At 42.4% G+C, this 19573-nt stretch overlaps 1 protein-coding gene across 1 annotated transcript; it reads left to right on the forward strand.

Annotated features, from left to right (window-relative positions):
- Window positions 1-216: 216 nt before the first annotated feature.
- LOC115976050 (ankyrin repeat-containing protein At5g02620-like) lies at window positions 217-2943 on the forward strand. The gene is made up of 2 exons (XM_031097135.1): window positions 217-1029; window positions 1734-2943. The coding sequence occupies exons 1-2, from the start codon at window positions 460-462 to the stop codon at window positions 2580-2582; spliced, it is 1419 nt and encodes a 472-aa protein (XP_030952995.1). The 5' UTR covers window positions 217-459; the 3' UTR covers window positions 2583-2943.
- Window positions 2944-19573: the final 16630 nt, after the last annotated feature.

The following is a 19573-nucleotide window of genomic DNA, read 5'->3' on the forward strand; positions in this document are numbered from 1 at the left end:
CCTTCACTTTGGGCACCGTAGTGAGTTTTTTTACTTTTTTTTTTTTTTATTTTTTATTTTAGGTTTTTGACTACTAAAATAGCTGTGAATGCTCTAAAGAAAGTCAAATAATGTTAAGAAACTTCTTCGGGTCCCACTTCTATTTTATTTTTCCTTTTTATATATATAGTTGGGTCCAACGAACTTCTTGTTTTACTTTGGTAAAAGCCACAAACTTCCAATTCCAAACCTTTGACCTCAAGCATTCAACATTTCAACAATGTTTGCTCTCCAACTTTCCAGTCAAGTCTCTCGGCTGCTGTCATCTTTCATTGGCTTCCACCAACAACACCCCAATAGCCAACACAGCTCACATTCACAAATCAATAAACTCAAAAGTCCCCGAACTTAAAAGAAATCTCAGACTGACACAAAAAACTAAAAACTTTCCACATAGAGAGAAAAAAGAAGAAGAGAGAGATGGAGAAAAGGCTCTCAGAGGCAGCAATGGAAGGAAACATTGCGACCCTCAAAGAGTTACTCTTAGAAGACCCTCTCCTTCTTGACAGAACCATTGTTTCTTGCGTATCAGAGACTCCTCTCCACATATCTTCCATGTTGGGCCACTTGGGTTTCGTCAAGGAGTTACTGAGTCTTAAGCCCGAGTTGGCCTCCGAGTTCGACTCACACGGATCCTCCCCTTTGCACCTTGCATCAGCTAAAGGGTACCTGGAGATAGTCAAAGAGCTGCTGCTGGTGGATCCTGAGCTTTGCATGGTGAGGAACCAGGAAGGGAGGACCCCACTACACGTGGCGGCTGTCAAGGGCCGAGTTAAGGTGGTGAGTGAGTTGGTACGAGTCAAGGCTGAGTCCACCCGGGTGCTCACGGACCGAGCTGAAACGGTGCTGCACTTGTGTGTGGGGCATAATAGGTTGGAGGGGTTGAAAGTTTTGGTTGAGGCAATTGGGAAAGATGATGAATTGGTGAATTGGAAGGATTGTGATGGGAATACTATTTTGCATATTTCTGTGTCCAAAAAGCAGATTGAGGTATGTTTTCTATACTTAATTTGTTAATGATTATTTGCTGTAATTGGATTGATTGGGGTATGCTTTCTCTGCTAAAGTTTTATGCATAATTGCATGGATATAAAAAGATTGGTCATTTGATGTAATTTGATTTTGATTGTATAATTTTGGACTATAAATTTCAGGCTTAATCTTTGTCTAGGAGTGAGGATATGGAATGTGGGATTAATGTGTGACCAAATTTTCAGCAATAAGGTAGCTAATGTTGAGTAAGATAATGAAAAGAATGTTTTTGGTTTAAGGAAATGTTAAGAGAATAATTAATTGTAGTTAATCTGCAGTATGTGGAATTTCCGATTCTTTACCTTTACAATTACAATGTTAAACTTAGCAGCTTTTTGCACCCACCATTTTTAATCACAAAAGTAAGAAAGAAAAGAACTTAGCAGCTTTTACTAGAGCTCATATTCACAAGATTAAAAATCTCACACTAATGAAATTCTTGGGTTTCTGGCATTTTCAAACTACTGTTAATTTAACATATGTCAGAAATCATACTATTTGTATTTTTATTTAATTGTGTAATTGTAAATAGGCAGTCCCGCCTCTTTCTTTTTAGGCTGAAGAATTGAGTATGCTTTAGACTTATCTTATCGAAGTAATGATTTTAACTAGTATGGTTAATTGCATTTCATTTACAAAAAGGGTATGTATGAATTTTGCAGACCATAAAATTTTTGCTTGCCAAGACTAGTGTTGATGTGAATGCACTGAATACAAATGGCTCTACAGCTTTTGACATTCTAATACAGAGTCCCAGAGATTTGAGGGACATGGACATTGAGGAATTTCTTCGAGGTGCTGGGGCTTTAAGTGCAAAAGATATACGTCCGATTGTGCAAGAATGGGCTCCAACAAAAGTTCCTCGAATAACCAAATCTCTAACCTCAACACTAACCACGAAAGAGAGTGGATCAGAGAGGCCAGTAGTGAAGCATAAACATACTGATTGGCTTGGTAGGAAGAGAAGTGCATTGATGGTGGTGGCATCTCTTATTGCAACTGTGGCCTTTCAAGCTGGAATAACCCCACCAGGAGGTGTGTGGCAAGATGACCTCACGGTTGATGATAATGGGAACCCTGTGAAAAACCCTCACATCGCTGGAACAGCAGTCATGGCATACACTGATTCACTTGAGTATGGTCAGTTTATGATTTTCAACACAATTGCTTTCCTCGCATCTCTAAGCATAATTCTTCTACTTGTCAGTGGCTTACCAATAAGACGTCGGAGATGGATGTGGATTCAAATGTTAATTTTGTGGATTGCCATCACTGCACAAGTGGTAACTTATTTTATCTCTCTACGTCACATGTCCCCAGATAAAGTGCAAGGCATGCTGCGTGATGTTACTGAGATATCAGTCTTGACCTGGTTGGCGCTAATTAGTGTCGTGTTCATAGGCAATATTATTCGTATGAATTTGTGGGTTCTCAGAAAGTATGGTTATATTAAGGAGAAAGAGTTAGCAGTACCTAATGCTGAAATTGATGATGACCAAGAAGAAGTGTGAGGTGAAGATTGTAATAAAAGGAAATCCTCCCAATTTTTATACTGATAGCCAACTCTGCTCTTCTTGTTTTAGTGTTGCTGATATCCCAGATTGTTAGTCATCAGTGGAATGCTATTTGTAGTATGGGTGTGGGAGTAGTCTTTAGGCAAGTTTTGTTGCTGATAAAGCCAAGTCCTTTTCTGGTAATTGCCTGAAGTAAGTCATTTTTTATCCGGATTGTTTTAGTAAGTCAGTTTTTATCCGGATTGTTTTAGTTGAGATGGGCTAAACACCATTTTTGTGATCTCTCTTGATTGGTTGTACTATTTGTTTGGGTTATAAATTGACCCAATTAATTAATTCATTTACCCAACTTTATTAATTAGATCAAATTTTATGCAAATAACCTGTAAGCACAAATAAATCATCAAATAATTTAAAGTGCAACGGAAAGTAAATTTGACACGGTAATTAGTTAACAAATGGGGAAAACCTTCACAAGACAAAAACCCTCACTAAGTGAATTTCAGGTCACCACTCTCAATAATCCACTAATCAAGAATAAGCTGTTACAAGTATGAGGAATCTTACCACTACCTGGCCTATCTCAAAATATCAACCTACAGTTAAACCTTTATTCTAATCCCCAATTAAACTTGATCTTGCAGATGACTTCTTCTGTTGTACGAATCTCAGTATGTGACTAACACTTTGCAAGAATCCTAGTATGTGACTAACTCCAATAACTGAAGAGTTGTTGTTGGGTGCAAAATTCATTAATCCATGCTTGTCGATTTGAAAGTGGCTTGGTACAAAACCCTAAGACGCATTATAGTCACAGCAACTTCACAGAAGTGTGTAGTACAGTGTATGTCTCTGTGTTAGTCTTCTCTTTTGATGATGGCTATAAAATATGTTTTTTATGTCTCTCAAAATCTTAGGCATGAAACCCTAAAAGGCTTTGGTCATCATGGGTTGCAAACAAATTTGAACAGTCGAAATCTATATGGCTCGATAGGTTGAGAGATATTGAGGCAGGTATCGCGATTCATTAAATCTTTATAGATCAAGAGATGTCGAGCTAGGTATCGAGATCTTCTGTTTGTCAAGTCTTTGATCAAGTCTATTTAGATCCATTCTTGTCCCTTTCAAGTGTAAGATAGCATAGACTCTATGTATTTTTTAGTTTTTAGAGACAGTTTTGGTTGAAAATATCATTTGGGATGGGCTATTTACGCCAATCTTGTAATCTATCTCTGTTGATTGTAAATGCACCTCTTTGAAGGCATCCTTAAACCGAAATGATAGGGTAAATTTTAATTTTTTATTTCTTTTGTTTGTCATCTGTTTAAAATTTACTCTGGATTTTCTGTTTAATTTGTGCATGTACCAATTGAGCTACAATTTTTCATGCATTTAATACCAAGCACATGGAGTGGAAATGACGAAATGTTAGAGCTTCTATCAAAAAATATTTCGCCTCAAACTTTGCCGAATAGTGTAGTCCACTCTGACTACCATAAACTAAGCATGTAAGATTCAATTTCTCTTCAAAGTTCAAACTCCACCATGCCTTGCAGAACCTTTGCTGGACGAGTCACCAAGATCACATCTCGCCTCTTCCAATGCACACAAAGACTACTACCATTGAAATCTAAGGGCAACCCTTCAACTAAATGGACTAGGAGAGAAAAGCAACACTTAAACCTACGGTTTCGGATATGGGAAAAGGCCTCCAATTCCAAATGCGTGACAAGTCATCTTCACCTTGTTTAAGCTTCTAATTGGGTTCGGAGAAGTGGGCTTTTCTAATCAATTTGGACCAAGTATTGACCTTAGGAATTGAACTCCTAGTTGGATTTTTGTCTAAGTATAGGGCTTTGCTTATAGCTTCAATCTCATTTAACTTCCTATTACTTGAATCCTCACCAGTATTCCTCCCAGCTTCAAATTTCGACAACATCTTCCTTTCCACACCCCCCCCCCCCCCCCCCCCACCCAAAAAAAAAAACCATTACTAAGCTCATCAATAAATGAATAAAACCAACAATAAAGAAATGAATAAAACCAACAATAAGGGAAGATAAAATGATAGAGGAAAAGTGATATTAAAGTAAATAATAGTGGAGAGATGAAAGGTAAAAGAGATGGGGAAAGGTTGAAGACAGTGTAACAATAAATTGAAAAATTAAGATATAAAAAATAAAAATAAAACTAAAAATAAGATAGTGTTGAAAATAGGTGGATGATAATATGGCTAAACAGAAGTGTAATAATAATAAATGTTATGCGTCAACTTTTAGATATAGATATAGACTAGATGTTTCTGAAAAAAAAAAAAAAAAAAAAAAAAAAGATATGGACTAGATAGGAAATTGTAAATTTTTTTGAATGAAGTTTAAGTAAGATTGTCTAAATAACTTAAAAGTCTGAACGATATAAGTCATTTTAATAAGAATTTGGACTAGAACCCAAGTACCTAGCATTCACATCAAAGGTTTTACAAAATTTAGCTTTTAACAACTCAAAAAACTGTTTTATCTATTTTAACATCTCATTTTACAATACACCATCATCAAATACCCTATGTTTTTACTGCTTCATTTAAATATTCTTTTTTTATTATTTCTTTTACTACTCAAGTCTCTCTCTCTAATTTTCATTTAAAATAAATTAAATAATACTAGACGATGTCCCTCGCAATGCATGGATAATTTACAATTTCATTCAAAATCACTTTTATGTATATTAAGACCTACATATAATACTTATTTTGTTGTATTATATTTATATTTACCCACAATATTGTTAAATACTTTGAAACTTGATTTTCTTAATTCATATTATGGGGCCCGGCCCAAAATAATGGGCTAGTCTAACTACAGGCCCGTCCGAGAAGCATCCTGTCCGAGGAGAAATCACAGAGAGCATTATTCAGGCCCAATTGCGCCGAAGAAACCTGTCCGAGGAGTAATCCCTCCTCGGACATTACGAAGTCCAGACGAGGAACTCGCCCCAACCATTGCAGTTCATCCTCCCAGCATATAAAAAGAATAAAATCCAAAATATCTCATGGAAAGCTGTCACCATCACATTAATTGCGCCACAACCACCCTCTTGGCCGCATTAATGAGGAAAAGACCCCTGAACAGTACTACCTTGGCCTTTGCAACTCACAAAGGGAGTGATAGGGGTGTCTGATGGGACAGGTGCTCAAGTAGATGTTTAGATGATCAACAAGTGTAAGGTTGAGATGAGAACAAGAGAGCTATATAATGTAGTGGAGTCCCTCAAAGAGAGGGGACACAAAAAACTGTATTCGGGACTAAAGAAATAGAATCTTACGTTGGAGATCCATCCTTGTGTTTTTGTTTCTGCAATAATATTGTCCATGTATCATACCAAATAGGCTCGCTGAGGCTAAGTTCTTTGACCCATCCTCTACAAAAATTTATTGTGGGTTGCATCTTGGGCCGAAGCCTGATCAATAGGATTTGGGCCAGGAAAATCGTGCAACCACAATTGGCGCCGTCTGTGGGAAGAACTAAGGCATCAGCTAGTGCAACAATTGAGCATGGCAGAACTAGGTCCGTACCAGAAGGATCCTCACCAAGCTAACTCCCAACGGACACAACCCGCCGAGTCCCAGAGGCAAAATAACCTAACCAACCCAGGCGGCAGGGGGAATCGTGAGGGAAGTGTGCATACTATCCGGACGAGCCAGAGTCACACTCAGATAGGTAGTCACATGTCTCAGAGGCGAAATAGTCACCAGGCCATGCAGCGAGAGATAGATGACCTAAAAAGGAAGTTACGACGTGTGCAGCGAAAACGATTTCCCTCTGACTCAGGCGAGTCTTTTAATGCGGAGGATGCGAGTTACAGACGGAGGTCAAGGACCCCCCCAAGTGAAACCTTTTCTTACGAAAGGGAACCGCGCCCTATACGGAAGTATGAGAGCCCATCCAGCAAGGGTTCGGGGAACGACGCCATGAAGAAAGCGCTGGACCAGGTCTCAAGGTCACCCTTCACGTATAGAATCGAAGGGGCTAAGCTGCCTAGACGCTTCAACCAACCGGTGTTCGCCATCTATAACGGCCGAGCAGACCCGGTAGAGCACGTGAGTCAGTTTAACCAAAAAATGGCAATTTACTCGCAAAATGAAGCCCTAATGTGCAAAATCTTCCCATCCAGCTTGGGATCGATGGCAATGAGGTGGTTCAACAGCCTGAAGACAAACTCCATAGGCTCCTACAAGCAACTCACTCAAGCTTTTTGCTCCCGTTTTATTACAAACACCAGAGTCCCTCGACCTCTCAGTTCGCTACTGTCCTTATCCATGCATGAAGGAGAAACCCTGAAAGCGTACTCGGATAGGTATTGGGAGGTGTATAACGATTTAGATGACAACCATGATAATGTTGCTATCAGCACGTTCAAAAGCGGTCTCCCCACCGAGCATGGCTTAAGGAAATCCCTCACCGGAAAACTAGTTGCCAACGTCCATCAGCTGATGGATAGGATCGACAAGTACAAAAGGGTAGAGGAAGATCAGCTGCAAAGGAGGGGAAATGAGAAGGTTATCCCCCCCAAAGCAAATGATTTCAGGTCGAAACGGCACAACCCTGGCCAGCCGAGGAGAGATTTTTTGCGACAGGCTGGACAGAGCAACTCGCAAACAGTGAATTCCGTATTCAGGGAGCCAGTACAACAGGTACTGGAGAAAGTAAGGAATGAGCCCTATTTCAGATGGCCGAGAAAGATGGCTGGAGACCCTTCCAAACGTAACCAAAACCTGTACTGTCACTATCATCAGGACCATGGGCATACCACTGAGGATTGCAAAAATCTATGGAATCACCTAGATCAGTTGGTCCGAGAAGGGAAGTTACGTCACCTTCTGCACCCATCGAGTGGCCATCCTGGCCAAGCAATACAAGAGTCTCGAAAGGATGTGTCCTTAAGACCCCCCACCGGGACGATACATGTCATCCTCGCTGCACTAGGAAGAACTGGGCTACCCATCCCCAGGGTATTAGCTGTCGATCGGCTCCCCTTCGAGGGCAGGCAAAGGGAACCCAAAAGGTCAAAAAAGGAAAGCTCTTTGATACTGGGATTCTCGGATGAGGATAAGAGAGGAACTATTCAATCTCACGATGATGCCTTGGTGGTTACGTTAAGAATTGGGGGCTTCGACGTGAAAAGGGTGTTGGTGGACTCGGGAAATGCAGTAGAGATAACGTACCCTGATCTATACAAGGGGCTGAACTTGAAGCCGAAAGATTTGGCAACTTATGATTCCCCCCTTCTCAGCTTCGAAGGAAGAATTTTTACGCCAAAAGGGCAGATCCGACTACCCATACAGACTGGGTCAGAGGTGGTGGAGGTGAATTTTATCGTGGTCGACGCTTACTCACCCTACACCGCAATAGTCGCCAGGCCATGGATCCACGCCCTAGAAACCGTAACCTCCACACTTCACCAAAAAGTAAAATACCCATCCAGAGGACAAGTAGAAGAGATCCGAAGAGATCAGGCCGTGGCCAGGAAGTGTATGGTGGCCGCCATTTTACATCGGCCCCTAGTCGAGTCCTCAACCCAGGAGAGCTTATAGCAACCAGCCACCTCGGCAAGGCAAGGCGATGGGCTGGCCGAGGAGATAAGGTGCGAAGGTTTAGATAAGATCGCTGTCAACAACGACCTGGAGAAGTTCTTTCAGGTCGGCTCTGAGTTGCCTTCTAGAGAAAAAGAGGAACTGATCAGATTTCTCAGAGAAAATGTCGATGTGTTTGCATGGGACGCCTACGACGCCCCGGGAGTTAATCCTAGCCTTATTTGTCACCACCTGAACGTCAATCCCTCTTCCACACCGAAGAAGCAGCCACCCCGACGCCCTTCAAAGGAACATGCTAGTACCGTAAGAGACGAAATGGCAAAACTGAAGAAAGCAGGGGCTATCAAAGAAGTCTTTTACCTCGAATGGTTGGCAAATACGGTGGTGGTAAGGAAGAAGACGGGGAAGTGGAGGGTCTGCGTGGACTTCACGGACCTGAACAAGGCGTGCCCGAAGGACCCATTCCCCCTACCCCGAATCGACCGATTAGTGGACGCAACCGTCGGACACCCTCGAATAAGTTTCCTGGACGCCTTCCAGGACTATCATCAGATACCCCTTGCGCTAGATGACCAAGAGAAGACGGCTTTCATGACTCACATCAGAAATTATCACTATAAGGTGATGCCGTTTGGGCTGAAGAACGCAGGCTCAACTTACCAAAGGATGATGACCCGGATGTTCGAGCCACAACTGGGCAAGATCATTGAGGTTTACATAGACGATATGGTTGTAAAGAGTAAGAGGGTGTTCGAGCACGTGAAAGACCTCGAAATAATCTTTGCCATCTTAAGGGAGCACTGGTTGCGGCTGAATGCTTCCAAATGTTCATTCGGGGTCGGGTCTGGGAAGTTTCTAGGGTACATGGTGACCCACAGGGGAATAGAAGTAAGCCTCGACCAAATCAAAGCAACCAACAGCCTACAGGCTCCTCGGAACCCGAAGGAAGTGCAAAAGCTCACTGGTATGATTGCAGCATTAAACCGGTTCATATCGCGATCAGCGGATCGGTGCCAACCTTTTTACCTCTTAATAAACAAGTGGAAAGGGTTTGAATGGTCGGAGGATTGTGCTCGGGCTTTCCAACAGCTTAAGGACTACCTGCCTCGACCACCCATTATGTCCAGCCCTGAGGCAGACGAGGTACTGTTTGCGTATGTCGCTGTAGCTCCCCATGCTGTTAGCCTGGTACTGATACGGGATGATCATGGGGTGCAACGACCGGTTTACTATGTGAGAAAATCATTACATGAGGCCGAGGTGCGATACCTACCTTTAGAAAAGGCAATTCTGGCGATAGTGCATACCACCCGAAAGCTTTCTCATTACTTTCAGGCGCATACAGTCGTCGTTCTAACCCAGCTTCCCTTTCGAGTAATGCTTCGAAGCGCTGACTACACAGGAAGGATCGCCATGTGGAGCGCACTTTTGGGGGCCTTTGATATCAAATATATGCCCAGACCCTCCATCAAAGGACAGGTCCTCGCAGACTTGGTAGCAGAGTTTGCTGAGCCCTCTATAGAAACAATAACCGAGAAGAAAGACACGGATGGAAAATCGGTTAGTGCAATTTCAGCAGGAGGGACCTTGCATTGGAAGGTCTACGTGGATGGCGCGGCCAACCAGAGAGAATCTGGAGTTGGGATAGTTTTAATATCGCCGGACGGTGCTGCCATTGAAAAATCACTGAGGCTCGGATTCTCAGCTACGAACAATGTAGCTGAATACGAAGCCTTGCTTCAAGGGATGACGATGGTTCAAAGATTGGGCGGAAGAATAATAGAAGCATTCTCGGACTCCAGATTGGTTGTCGGACAAGTGATGGGTGAGCTGGAAGCCAGAGATGCTAGGATGCAAGAGTACCTGGAACAAGTCAAACGGCTACAGACGAGTTTTGAATCCTTCAAACTGACGCACATTTCTAGAAGTGTAAACACCCATGCAGACTCGTTGGCCACTCTCGCCACGTCCTCGGCGCGTAATCTGCCGCGAATGATCCTTGTTAAAGATCTAGTCCGGGCAAGTCCCATCTGCGGAAACCCGACCCAAGTCCATCAGATCAGAAAAAGTCCCAGCTGGATGGACCCCATAAAGAACTTCCTCCAAAACGACATCTTACCGAAGGAAAAACTGGAAGCCGAGAAGATACGCAGGAATTCTCCTCGGTTCTAGCTATCAGAGGACCACAAACTATATCGGCACTCTTACTCTAGACCGTACCTACTCTGCATACATCCAGAAGAATCCGAGTCTCTACTTGAGGAGTTACACGAGGGGATTTGTGGATGCCACATCGGAGGAAGGTCGCTGGCGCACAGGGCACTCACCCAAGGGTACTAGTGGCCGAACATGCAAAGAGAGGCCCAAGAATACGCTAAGAAGTGCGACTAGTGCCAAAGATTCGCCCCGAATATTCACCAACCCGGAGGGGTTCTCAACCCCCTCTCTAGCCTGTGGCCGTTCGCACAATGGGGCCTTGATATTGTCGGACCTTTCCCCAAAGCTGCAGGGAACAGGCGATACATAATAGTCGGAACTGATTACTTCACTAAATGGGTGGAGGCTGAACCCTTGGCCAACATTAGGGATGTGGACGCCCAAAAATTTATCTGGAAGAACATCATCACCCGCTTCAGAACTCCACGTACACTCATTTCTGACAATGGTCTCCAGTTCGACAGTAAGAACTTTAGGGAGTATTGCCGCGAGTTTGGAATCATTAACCGATATTCCACCCCCGCCTACCCTCAGGGAAATGGGCTAGTCGAAGCCGTGAACAAGGTCATAGTGAACGGACTGAAGAAAAGACTGGATGAGGCAAAGGGGAGATGGGTAGAAGAACTCCCGCACGTCTTATAGACCTATCGGACAACATCGAGACGGTCAACCGGTGAGACCCCCTTTTCGATGACTTATGGGGCTGAGGCTGTACTCCCAATCGAGAACAACTTTCCCACACTAAGGTCTAAATCATTTACCCCAAACGGCAACGACGAGCTATTAGGAAGGAGTCTGGACCTAACCGAGGAAAGAAGGGAAAAAGCAATGATTCATATGGCCTATTATCACCAGAGGCTGAGACAAGGGTATGATGCTAACGTTAAACTGCGGCCTCTAGGTCCAGGTGATCTCGTGATGAGGAAGATTCTCGGCAGCGCAAAAAACCCCTCTTGGGGCAAGTTGGGGCCCAATTGGGAGGGACCATACCGTGTCACATCCGTGACCGAGATAGGCGCCTACTACTTAGAAGATTTGGATGAAAAAACTGTACCTCGACCATGGAATGTAAATAACCTCAGAAGATATTGTTATTAATGAAAATGGCTTAGCCTACGTTTTGTTTCAGGACTAGCCTCTGCTTACTGTTCTATTTACGACTATTCATAGTTTTAAACAGAACCTAAGTCCTGCATGGCTCCTCGGACCACAGACTTAGGAGAAATTACTACTCATGACAATTTATACAAGTTTTAAACAGAACCTAAGTCCTGCATGGCTCCTCGGACCACAGACTTAGGGGAAATTATTACTTATAACAACTATACAAGTTTTAAACAGAACCTAAGTCCTGCATGGCTCCTCGGACCACAGACTTAGGAGAAATTATCACTTATGACAACTATTCATAGTTTTAAACAGAACCTAAGTCCTGCATGGCTCCTCGGACCACAGACTTAGGGGAAATTACTACTCATGACAATTTATACAAGTTTTAAATAGAACCTAAGTCCTGCATGGCTCCTCGGACCATAGACTTAGGGGAAATTATCACTTATGACAACTATTCATAGTTTTAAACAGAACCTAAGTCCTGCATGGCTCCTCGGACCACAGACTTAGGGGAAATTACTACTCATGAAAATTTATACAAGTTTTAAACAGAACCTAAGTCCTGCATGGCTCCTCGAATCACAGACTTAGGGGAAATTATTACTTATAACTATACAAGTTTTAAACAGAACTTAAGTCCAGCATGGCTCCTCGGACCATAGACTTAGGGGAAATTATCACTTATAACGATTATTCATAGTTTTAAACAGAACCTAAGTCCTGTGTGGCTCCTCAGACCACAGACTTAGGGGAAATTACTACTTATGACAGATTGGGAGATTGTTACTTAAGGGAAATCATTCTAAGGCGTGCGCACAGTCTAGCACCATTGCAACCCTCATTCAAATTCGCTGCCCAACAACCCTTTTTATCTTGAGCGTTTACATTTATCTATATCGCGGCAAACGTTTATAAAAGAAAAGCGGTACTAGCACACATCCATAGAAAGCAAAGCAAACATTCTATATTAATATTCCGAGAACAACATAGAGAGGTCCTTACAAAAGAGCGCAAAAACAGGACGACTCTCATTCAAAAAAAAAAAAAAAAGAAGAAGGGAATACAAAAAATTGAAAGCCTAAAAGCTAAGCCTCAGCAGGAGGATCTTCTTTTTGCTCGGGCTGAGGAGGAGGAACCTCGATGGTAGGGTCCGTGGCGGGATCCTTTGCCTTGTCATGAACAGGGACGGCATCAAGCACCGCCAGATCCTGCTCTGAAGCCACCTGGACGCCGTCAGGATTCTCTCGAATCTCCTCAGGATAGAAAATGTTCTCGGGCAGTTTTAGCACCGAATCTGCAGGAACTCCTGCAGCATCAAGGGCACGAGCCCATGAGATGCTACAGTAGTCCCTGCACACCTCGGGAATCTCCTCGGATAGCCTGGCCTCCGTTTCTTAGGCCCCGAGCTGGCGAGAAGCATTCTTTTCAGCCTCTGTGGCCTCTCGGATCAGCTGGGCCTCCTCTTTGACCCGCCGCAGCTCATCCTCGACTTTTTGCAGAGCAATCTTGAGATCCAGCACTGCCTGCTTCTCGGTAGCAAGGTTGATCTGGGTCGAGTACAGCTCTTTGCGCTGGTCCTCTGCCTGGGTCTCGGCACCAGCCTCTGCACTTTTGCGTCGTTGCTCCAACTCCTTGCACTTCTCCATGAGTTCAAGGTGATCGTGCTTGAAGGACCCCAAGGTTTTCTCCATCTCCGTCCGAGACTGGGTCTCAGCCTCAGCCCGACTGCGGTTACCCCGGCAAAATTCCTCAGCCACAAATACCTGCTGAGTAATCTGCGAACGAAACAAAATTGTTTTAAAAATCTAACAAGGTTAAACAAATTAATAAAACAGTAAAAGGATCACTTACCATCGTGAGATCCCTTTTGAGGGATAGGAAGATCTCGGGCTGAGAGAACCGCCTATAGGCCTCCATATCCCGAGGAAGGAGTAGGGGTTGCTCTAAGGCATCAGCCACGTACCCTGCTCGGCCTCGGTTATACTCTCGGACCGACGCATTGTAGGGGATGGCAACCCCATCCAGCTCCAACTTGGGGTTCCACGTACGCGGGGTAACGCGCACCTCAGCAAGGTTCTCCTCATCTCTGCTTTCCGAGGAGTTGCCCTTTCTGCTCCTTGGCGCCCGAGTGGTTTTTTGCTGCTTGGTCGGCTGGGCAACCACCTCACCCTCCTCAGGAGTGTCAACCGGCCTTTTCTTCTTTAGGTCCGGATTAACCTTAAGGCCAAGGTCCGAGGTGTCCTGAGGGACCACAGGAGGAAGGGTTTGGACCTGTGACTGAGTTGGTCCCTTCGATGACTGGCCTTTTGATGACTGGCCTTTCCCTCGAGAGGCCATCAACTCCCTTAAAGTTTTTCCCTTCCCGGCCATGGGCTCTATCTCTTCGTTCGAGGGATCGTTCGAGCAGATGATGATTGAGGAAACATCGACTGCGGAATGTTGGTCCTGCTCTCCTTCAGGATCAGAAAGTTCAACCAAGGGAGTTTGCTGAACTTCCTCCTCAAAATAAAACTCGTCTATCTCTTCCTCAAGGGAAAGACGAGATGATTCAGTTTCCTCTTCGACCGGAATAGCAACGCCAAGCTCGTTTGGCAGAGGTAGCTGCTCTGCTAAGTAGGGGTCTCTAACGCCGGGTAGCACGACTGGTGGTAGATCACGTTGAGCTAGGAACCCGTTCTTAGACACGTCAATCCTAGCCAACCTCGGACTGCCAGCCCTTATGGCGTGACCGATAGCTTGGAAAGAACGGCTCAGAGGTTGATAGCCCAGAACCAGATGGGCCGCACGCAACTGTCCGTCCTTAGTAACGTAAATCTCCGACCTTAGAAGGTAGTTCAACGCTGGCACGTTCACGAAGTTTATCTGAGGAGCGACGTGAACTTTATCTGCACACGTCCAAGGAAAGTGGGGTTAGTTCATGAAATTTTCCAATTGTAAAGAAAGCGAGAAAAATAACCCCCCAATACTAAATCCTCTCCCAAAAAGGATTGGCCCTAAAGACGCCGCACCTGGAGTTCCTGCCCGAGTTGGACAATGAATACCATCGAACCACTCCCCTGAAGCAATGAGGAAGTCATTCTTCACGGTCTTATTGGATATTGGGAGACAAGAGATCAACCTAACGACCTCGGATCGGGATTTAAGATAATACCCCCCACTCTCGAGGCGGTGACACTCGTACAGATGAGCCACATCGTGCCAAGTAAGGCCTAGATTCATCCGTTCGTCTAAGACATCTACACAGCCTAGTATCTTGAACATATTCGGGGTGCACTGATGCGGCGTCAACCTATGGTTGGACAGGTATTCCCTTGTAATCCTACGCATGGGAAGTGTCATCCCTTCCTCTATGAAAGCAATCATAGGGATAACAACTTCTCCTTCACCTCTATCTGTCAATATTCCTTCAAGAGGACAGTACCGCAGCCCCACCCCCGGGGGAATGCGGTATTTTGCCCTAAAGGCCTCCATAGTGGCCGGAGTTTTTACTAGTTTTTCGAATCTACCTATTTGAGCTGAACTGGAGGAATGAAAATAAAGACCGAGAAGGAAAGTAAAGTCCGAGGAGGGAATCGAAACGACGAAATGAACAAAATTCACTGATACCTTCACAAAACGCTCAAAGGGATGCCTGGAAATCTCTCTTGGAGGAGATGCCTCACGAAAAACGGCTACGGTGGCTTAGCGGACGCAAGTATTCACCGATCTCTGGGGTTCAATGGAGTTCTCTGGAATCCTCTGGGGTTTATGAGATGCAGATAAAAAGAAAAACTGAACCCCTCTGACGCCTTATATAGCCGGGAGGAGAGAGAAAAGATCGCTCCTGCCTAAAAATTCGAGAAAAAACGATGGCCGTTCGATCCACGCCACACCGTTGGATGAGGGAGACACAAAGCCTCCAGAAGTAAATGACCGCGCCTCGTAAATTGTAGCGCGTCCAACGTAACTGTCCGCACGCGCGGCCCAAGCTCTCCTTACTTCTATCCTGTCACTAACATCAAAACCCCGCTTTTTTCCTCGGAAGGAAATAAAAACCGGAGTTTTTAGGGGCTATTGTGGGGCCCGGCCCAAAATAATGGGCTAGTTTAACTACAGGCCCGTCCGAGAAGCATCCTGTCCGAGGAGAAATCACAGACAGCATTATTCAAGCCCAATTGCGCCGAAGAAACTTGTCCGAGGAGTAATCCCTCCTCGGACATTACGAAGTCCAGACGAGGAACTCGCCCCATCCATTGCAGTTCATTCTCCCAGCATATAAAAAGAATAAAATCCAAAATATCTCATGGAAAGCTGTCACCACCACATTAATTGCGCCATAACCACCCTCTTGGCCGCATTAATGAGGAAAAGACCCCTGAACAGTACTACCTTGGCATCTGCAACTCACAAAGGGAGTGATAGGGGTGTCTGATGGGACAGGTGCTCAAGTAGATGTTTAGATGATCAACAAGTGTAAGGTTGAGATGAGAACAAGAGAGCTATATAATGTAGTGGAGTCCCTCAAAGAGAGGGGACACAAAAAACTGTATTCGGGACTAAAGAAATAGAATCTTACGTTGGAGATCCATCCTTGTGTTTTTGTTTCTGCAATAATATTGTCCATGTATCATACCAAATAGGCTCGCTGAGGCTAAGTTCTTTGACCCATTCTCTACAAAAATTTATTGTGGGTTGCATCTTGGGCCGAAGCCTGATCAATAGGATTTGGGCCAGGAAAATCGTGCAACCACACATATATATATATATATTTTTTAAATGTATAACACTATAAGACTATAACATATTATAATATTTACTATTAAGAATTTATTTTTCAAACTAATTAAATGATTTTGAAATCTATAAATAAGATTTTAAAGTAAAAAATACTTTTATATCCTAAAATTATATAAATTTAAGCAACCTCCTAAACACTTCCTCAACTACTCCACCAAATAAGGAGACCCCAATCCCAAACATTCAATTCATTATCTCAACGAAATTAAGGAAATCATGTGTAAGTATCTACATAAAGAGAACATGATTAAACAAAGAGAAATTGGCTAAAATTTATCTATTTATCAAAATTTAATTGCCTTTAGTTAGCCTTCCATATCCTTTAAAAAAAAAAGTGAAAAAACTTTGAAATCATCATTGATTTTTCTTTTTATCACTATGGCTCATACCACACAAAATAACGGTAAAATACCTACAAAGAAACTTACAAATTATGAGTTAAAAAAAATAGCAAACTTCATAAATTATCAATTAGAAGGTTTTTTTTTTTTTTTTTTTTTTTAGTTATAAAAGAAAATACATTTATGACTTTCCCAAATCAAAATCCTAAACACCCAAAGACTCAAAGCAAATCACAACCTTCACAAAATTCATAACGTTCAACTTCAACATCAAAATTGTAAGCTACCATCACTAAATAAAAAATGCAAGCCCCCTTCCTTGGTCACAACCTACTCATACAGGTTAGAATCAAATAGTACGATAATGTTGGAGTTATGTAGGTGTCATTGAAAGTTTAAAGATAAAATGACAAAGTTTTTGGTCTGGGTGTATTTGAGATGGGATGACATAAAGGGCAGTGAGCATGTATATATAAAGGAGTAGAAGTGAAAATGGGTGAATGGAAATGCAAAGAGTTTTGTGTGTGTGTGTGTATGAAAGAGGAAAAATCATGGTCTTAAAAACCAAATCAGTTAAAGAATCGGAAAATGGACCGATTATGAGTTTTTTCCTGTTCTTTACCGATTTTTTGCTGGACTGGTTTTCGGTTGAAACGGTCGGCCCGGTTTTTTAAATAGTGGAAAAATCTTGAAACATTGAACCAAAAGAAACAAATAATAGTCTTAAAATATTGAATCAAAGAAAACAAAGATTAGTCTTGAAATATTGAACCAAAAGAAATAAAGAGTTCTATTTTTAAATTTGTTTTTATCTCTAATGTGGTTTAAGAGTCTTTTAATTTTCTTTGTAAAGAGTGCGCCACATTGCAGAACCACATACTATCCGTATGAGGTGGCTACATGACAGAACCTAGTGTGTGTGTGTATATATATACACTGATTGATTTTTTGTGATTTCCATTTCAATACCAAAGATGGCGATTTACTCATTACCGTAGTTTGGTATTAAAAAATTTAACTTTTGGCATGATTGATGCAATGAGTTTTTTAGGAATTTGAGTACTAAAATAGTCATGATTCCATGAATGCTCTAAATAGGAAAAAATTGCAAACTAACACCAATCCCTAAACAATTTCGTTAGTTAGTATCGTTTCCAAATTATTTAGGAAACTAACATCTCAATTGTGTAAGGCTCGATTTTGGTGTGCTAAATCGAATATAAACAGCTCGATTTCAAGTGGAACTCAAGTCTTAAAGACTCGATTTCTCCAAGTTACCATGGGGTTCTTTGTTCTTCTTTGATAAACACCAAAGACACCCAACCCAGAAATCAAGCCCCAACCCAAAAATCAAGCGGAGACAAACGCAAAAACAAAATCAAACCCAACCTAGAGATCAAGCTACCGTGGGGTTCTTTATTCTTCTTCGGTCCGTCAAATGAAGTTCTTCTTCTTCATTCTTCTGCTTCTTCTTCACTTAGTTAGATTTTCTTCTTTTTGCAATACTGAACTCGAGTTCTAAAGGCTCGATTTTGCACCAAAATCGAGTCTTAAACATTCGAAATGTTAGTTTCCTAAATAGTTTGAAAATGATACTCCCTTCGTCCAAATCTGTTTGTCATGTTTGAAAAGTCAAACTTTTTAAGGTAGCATCATTAATTGTTTTGTCTGCCTTATAAAAAATGTATAAGTTTACAAAACTACTCTTAAATAAATTTATCAACCTTTTTTTTTTTTAAAGTTATTCTTAATGAGGCAACTAAAAATGTGCCCCAATTAGATTGATTTTTTAAATATTTGTTAGTTTTCTTTTCAAATAGTTTTGAAAATAAAGTAAGAGTATAATAGAAATATTAATAAATTAATTACTCTAATTTTTAGAAACATGACAATATTTTGGGACATCCCAAAATACAATAAAGGACAAATAAATTGGGACAGAGGGAGTACTAACTAACGAAATTATTTGAGGATTGATATTAGTTTACAATTTTTCCCCCTATACAAAGGCTGCGTTTGTTTCAGTTGAAAACTAATTCCGAAATTACTTTTACACCCTTGTGTGTGTTTGGCTCCAACGGAAAATATGGTCAAATGAAAAATCAATTACATGCTGATCATAAAAACACCCACTTCAGCCGTAAAACCAATGCAACCTTCATTTTACCTTCAAATGATTTCCAGGACTCAGAGAGAGAGAGAGAGAGAGAGAGAGAGAGAGAGAGAGAGAGAGAGAGAGAGAGAGAGAGAGAGAGAGAGAGGTGCCCATCCAGCCTAGCTCTGACAGCCTAGATCATGCCATCCCCACTACCTAGATCACGCCGCCCCACCGCCCAGATCGCGAGGCCCCACCACCCAGATCGCGCCAGCCAAGCTTCCTCATTTTTCTCTCTTCTTTCTCAACTCTTCTTCTCCCTCTTGCTCAACGTTGCTGATCTGGCCACCACCGACCACCAGCCCACTACATTCCAACCCTAAACCCACCCTCTGTGCAGGTGAGTTTAGTCCACTGTTTGAGTCTGACGACCTCACCTCACCTCCGATCCACACACCTCCACCCAGCTGTCACTCTCCCTCACGCCAACGAAGCCATACCCGCCTAAAGCTAACCCACCATCTACAAAAGCTAATCCACATCCCCTCAAACCCATCTAGTCAAAATCCACTCTCAAACCCATAAATGTTTTTATTTTGATTTTTGGTTGTGTTAAAGTGTATATTTTGAAATTTTATGTTATAAAATTTGTTTGGAAATTGAGAAAATAATTGAGAAAATGTGAAAAATTTGTAAAAAAATGACATTTTCAAAATATTACCAAATACCAAAAATTGTTTTCCAAATTATCTTTCATTGCAGAACCAAACACCCAAATTTTATTTTCTTTACGAGAATTCATTTACCCTTGCATTCATTTTACCATCTAAATTCAATTTAAATAGAACCAAACGCA

The sequence above is a fragment of the Quercus lobata genome, chromosome 2 (assembly GCF_001633185.2).
Source record: "Quercus lobata isolate SW786 chromosome 2, ValleyOak3.0 Primary Assembly, whole genome shotgun sequence".
Classification (NCBI taxonomy): Eukaryota; Viridiplantae; Streptophyta; class Magnoliopsida; order Fagales; family Fagaceae; genus Quercus; species Quercus lobata.

What these genes read in the sequence shown, in the direction of transcription:
- LOC115976050 (XM_031097135.1), top strand. Translation starts at nt 460, where the DNA reads ATGGAGAAAAGGCTCTCAGAGGCAGCAATGGAAGGAAACATTGCGACC. An exon ending in TGTCCAAAAAGCAGATTGAG is followed by an intron (nt 1,030 to 1,733) that starts GTATGTTTTCTA and finishes TGAATTTTGCAG; the next exon opens with ACCATAAAATTTTTGCTTGC.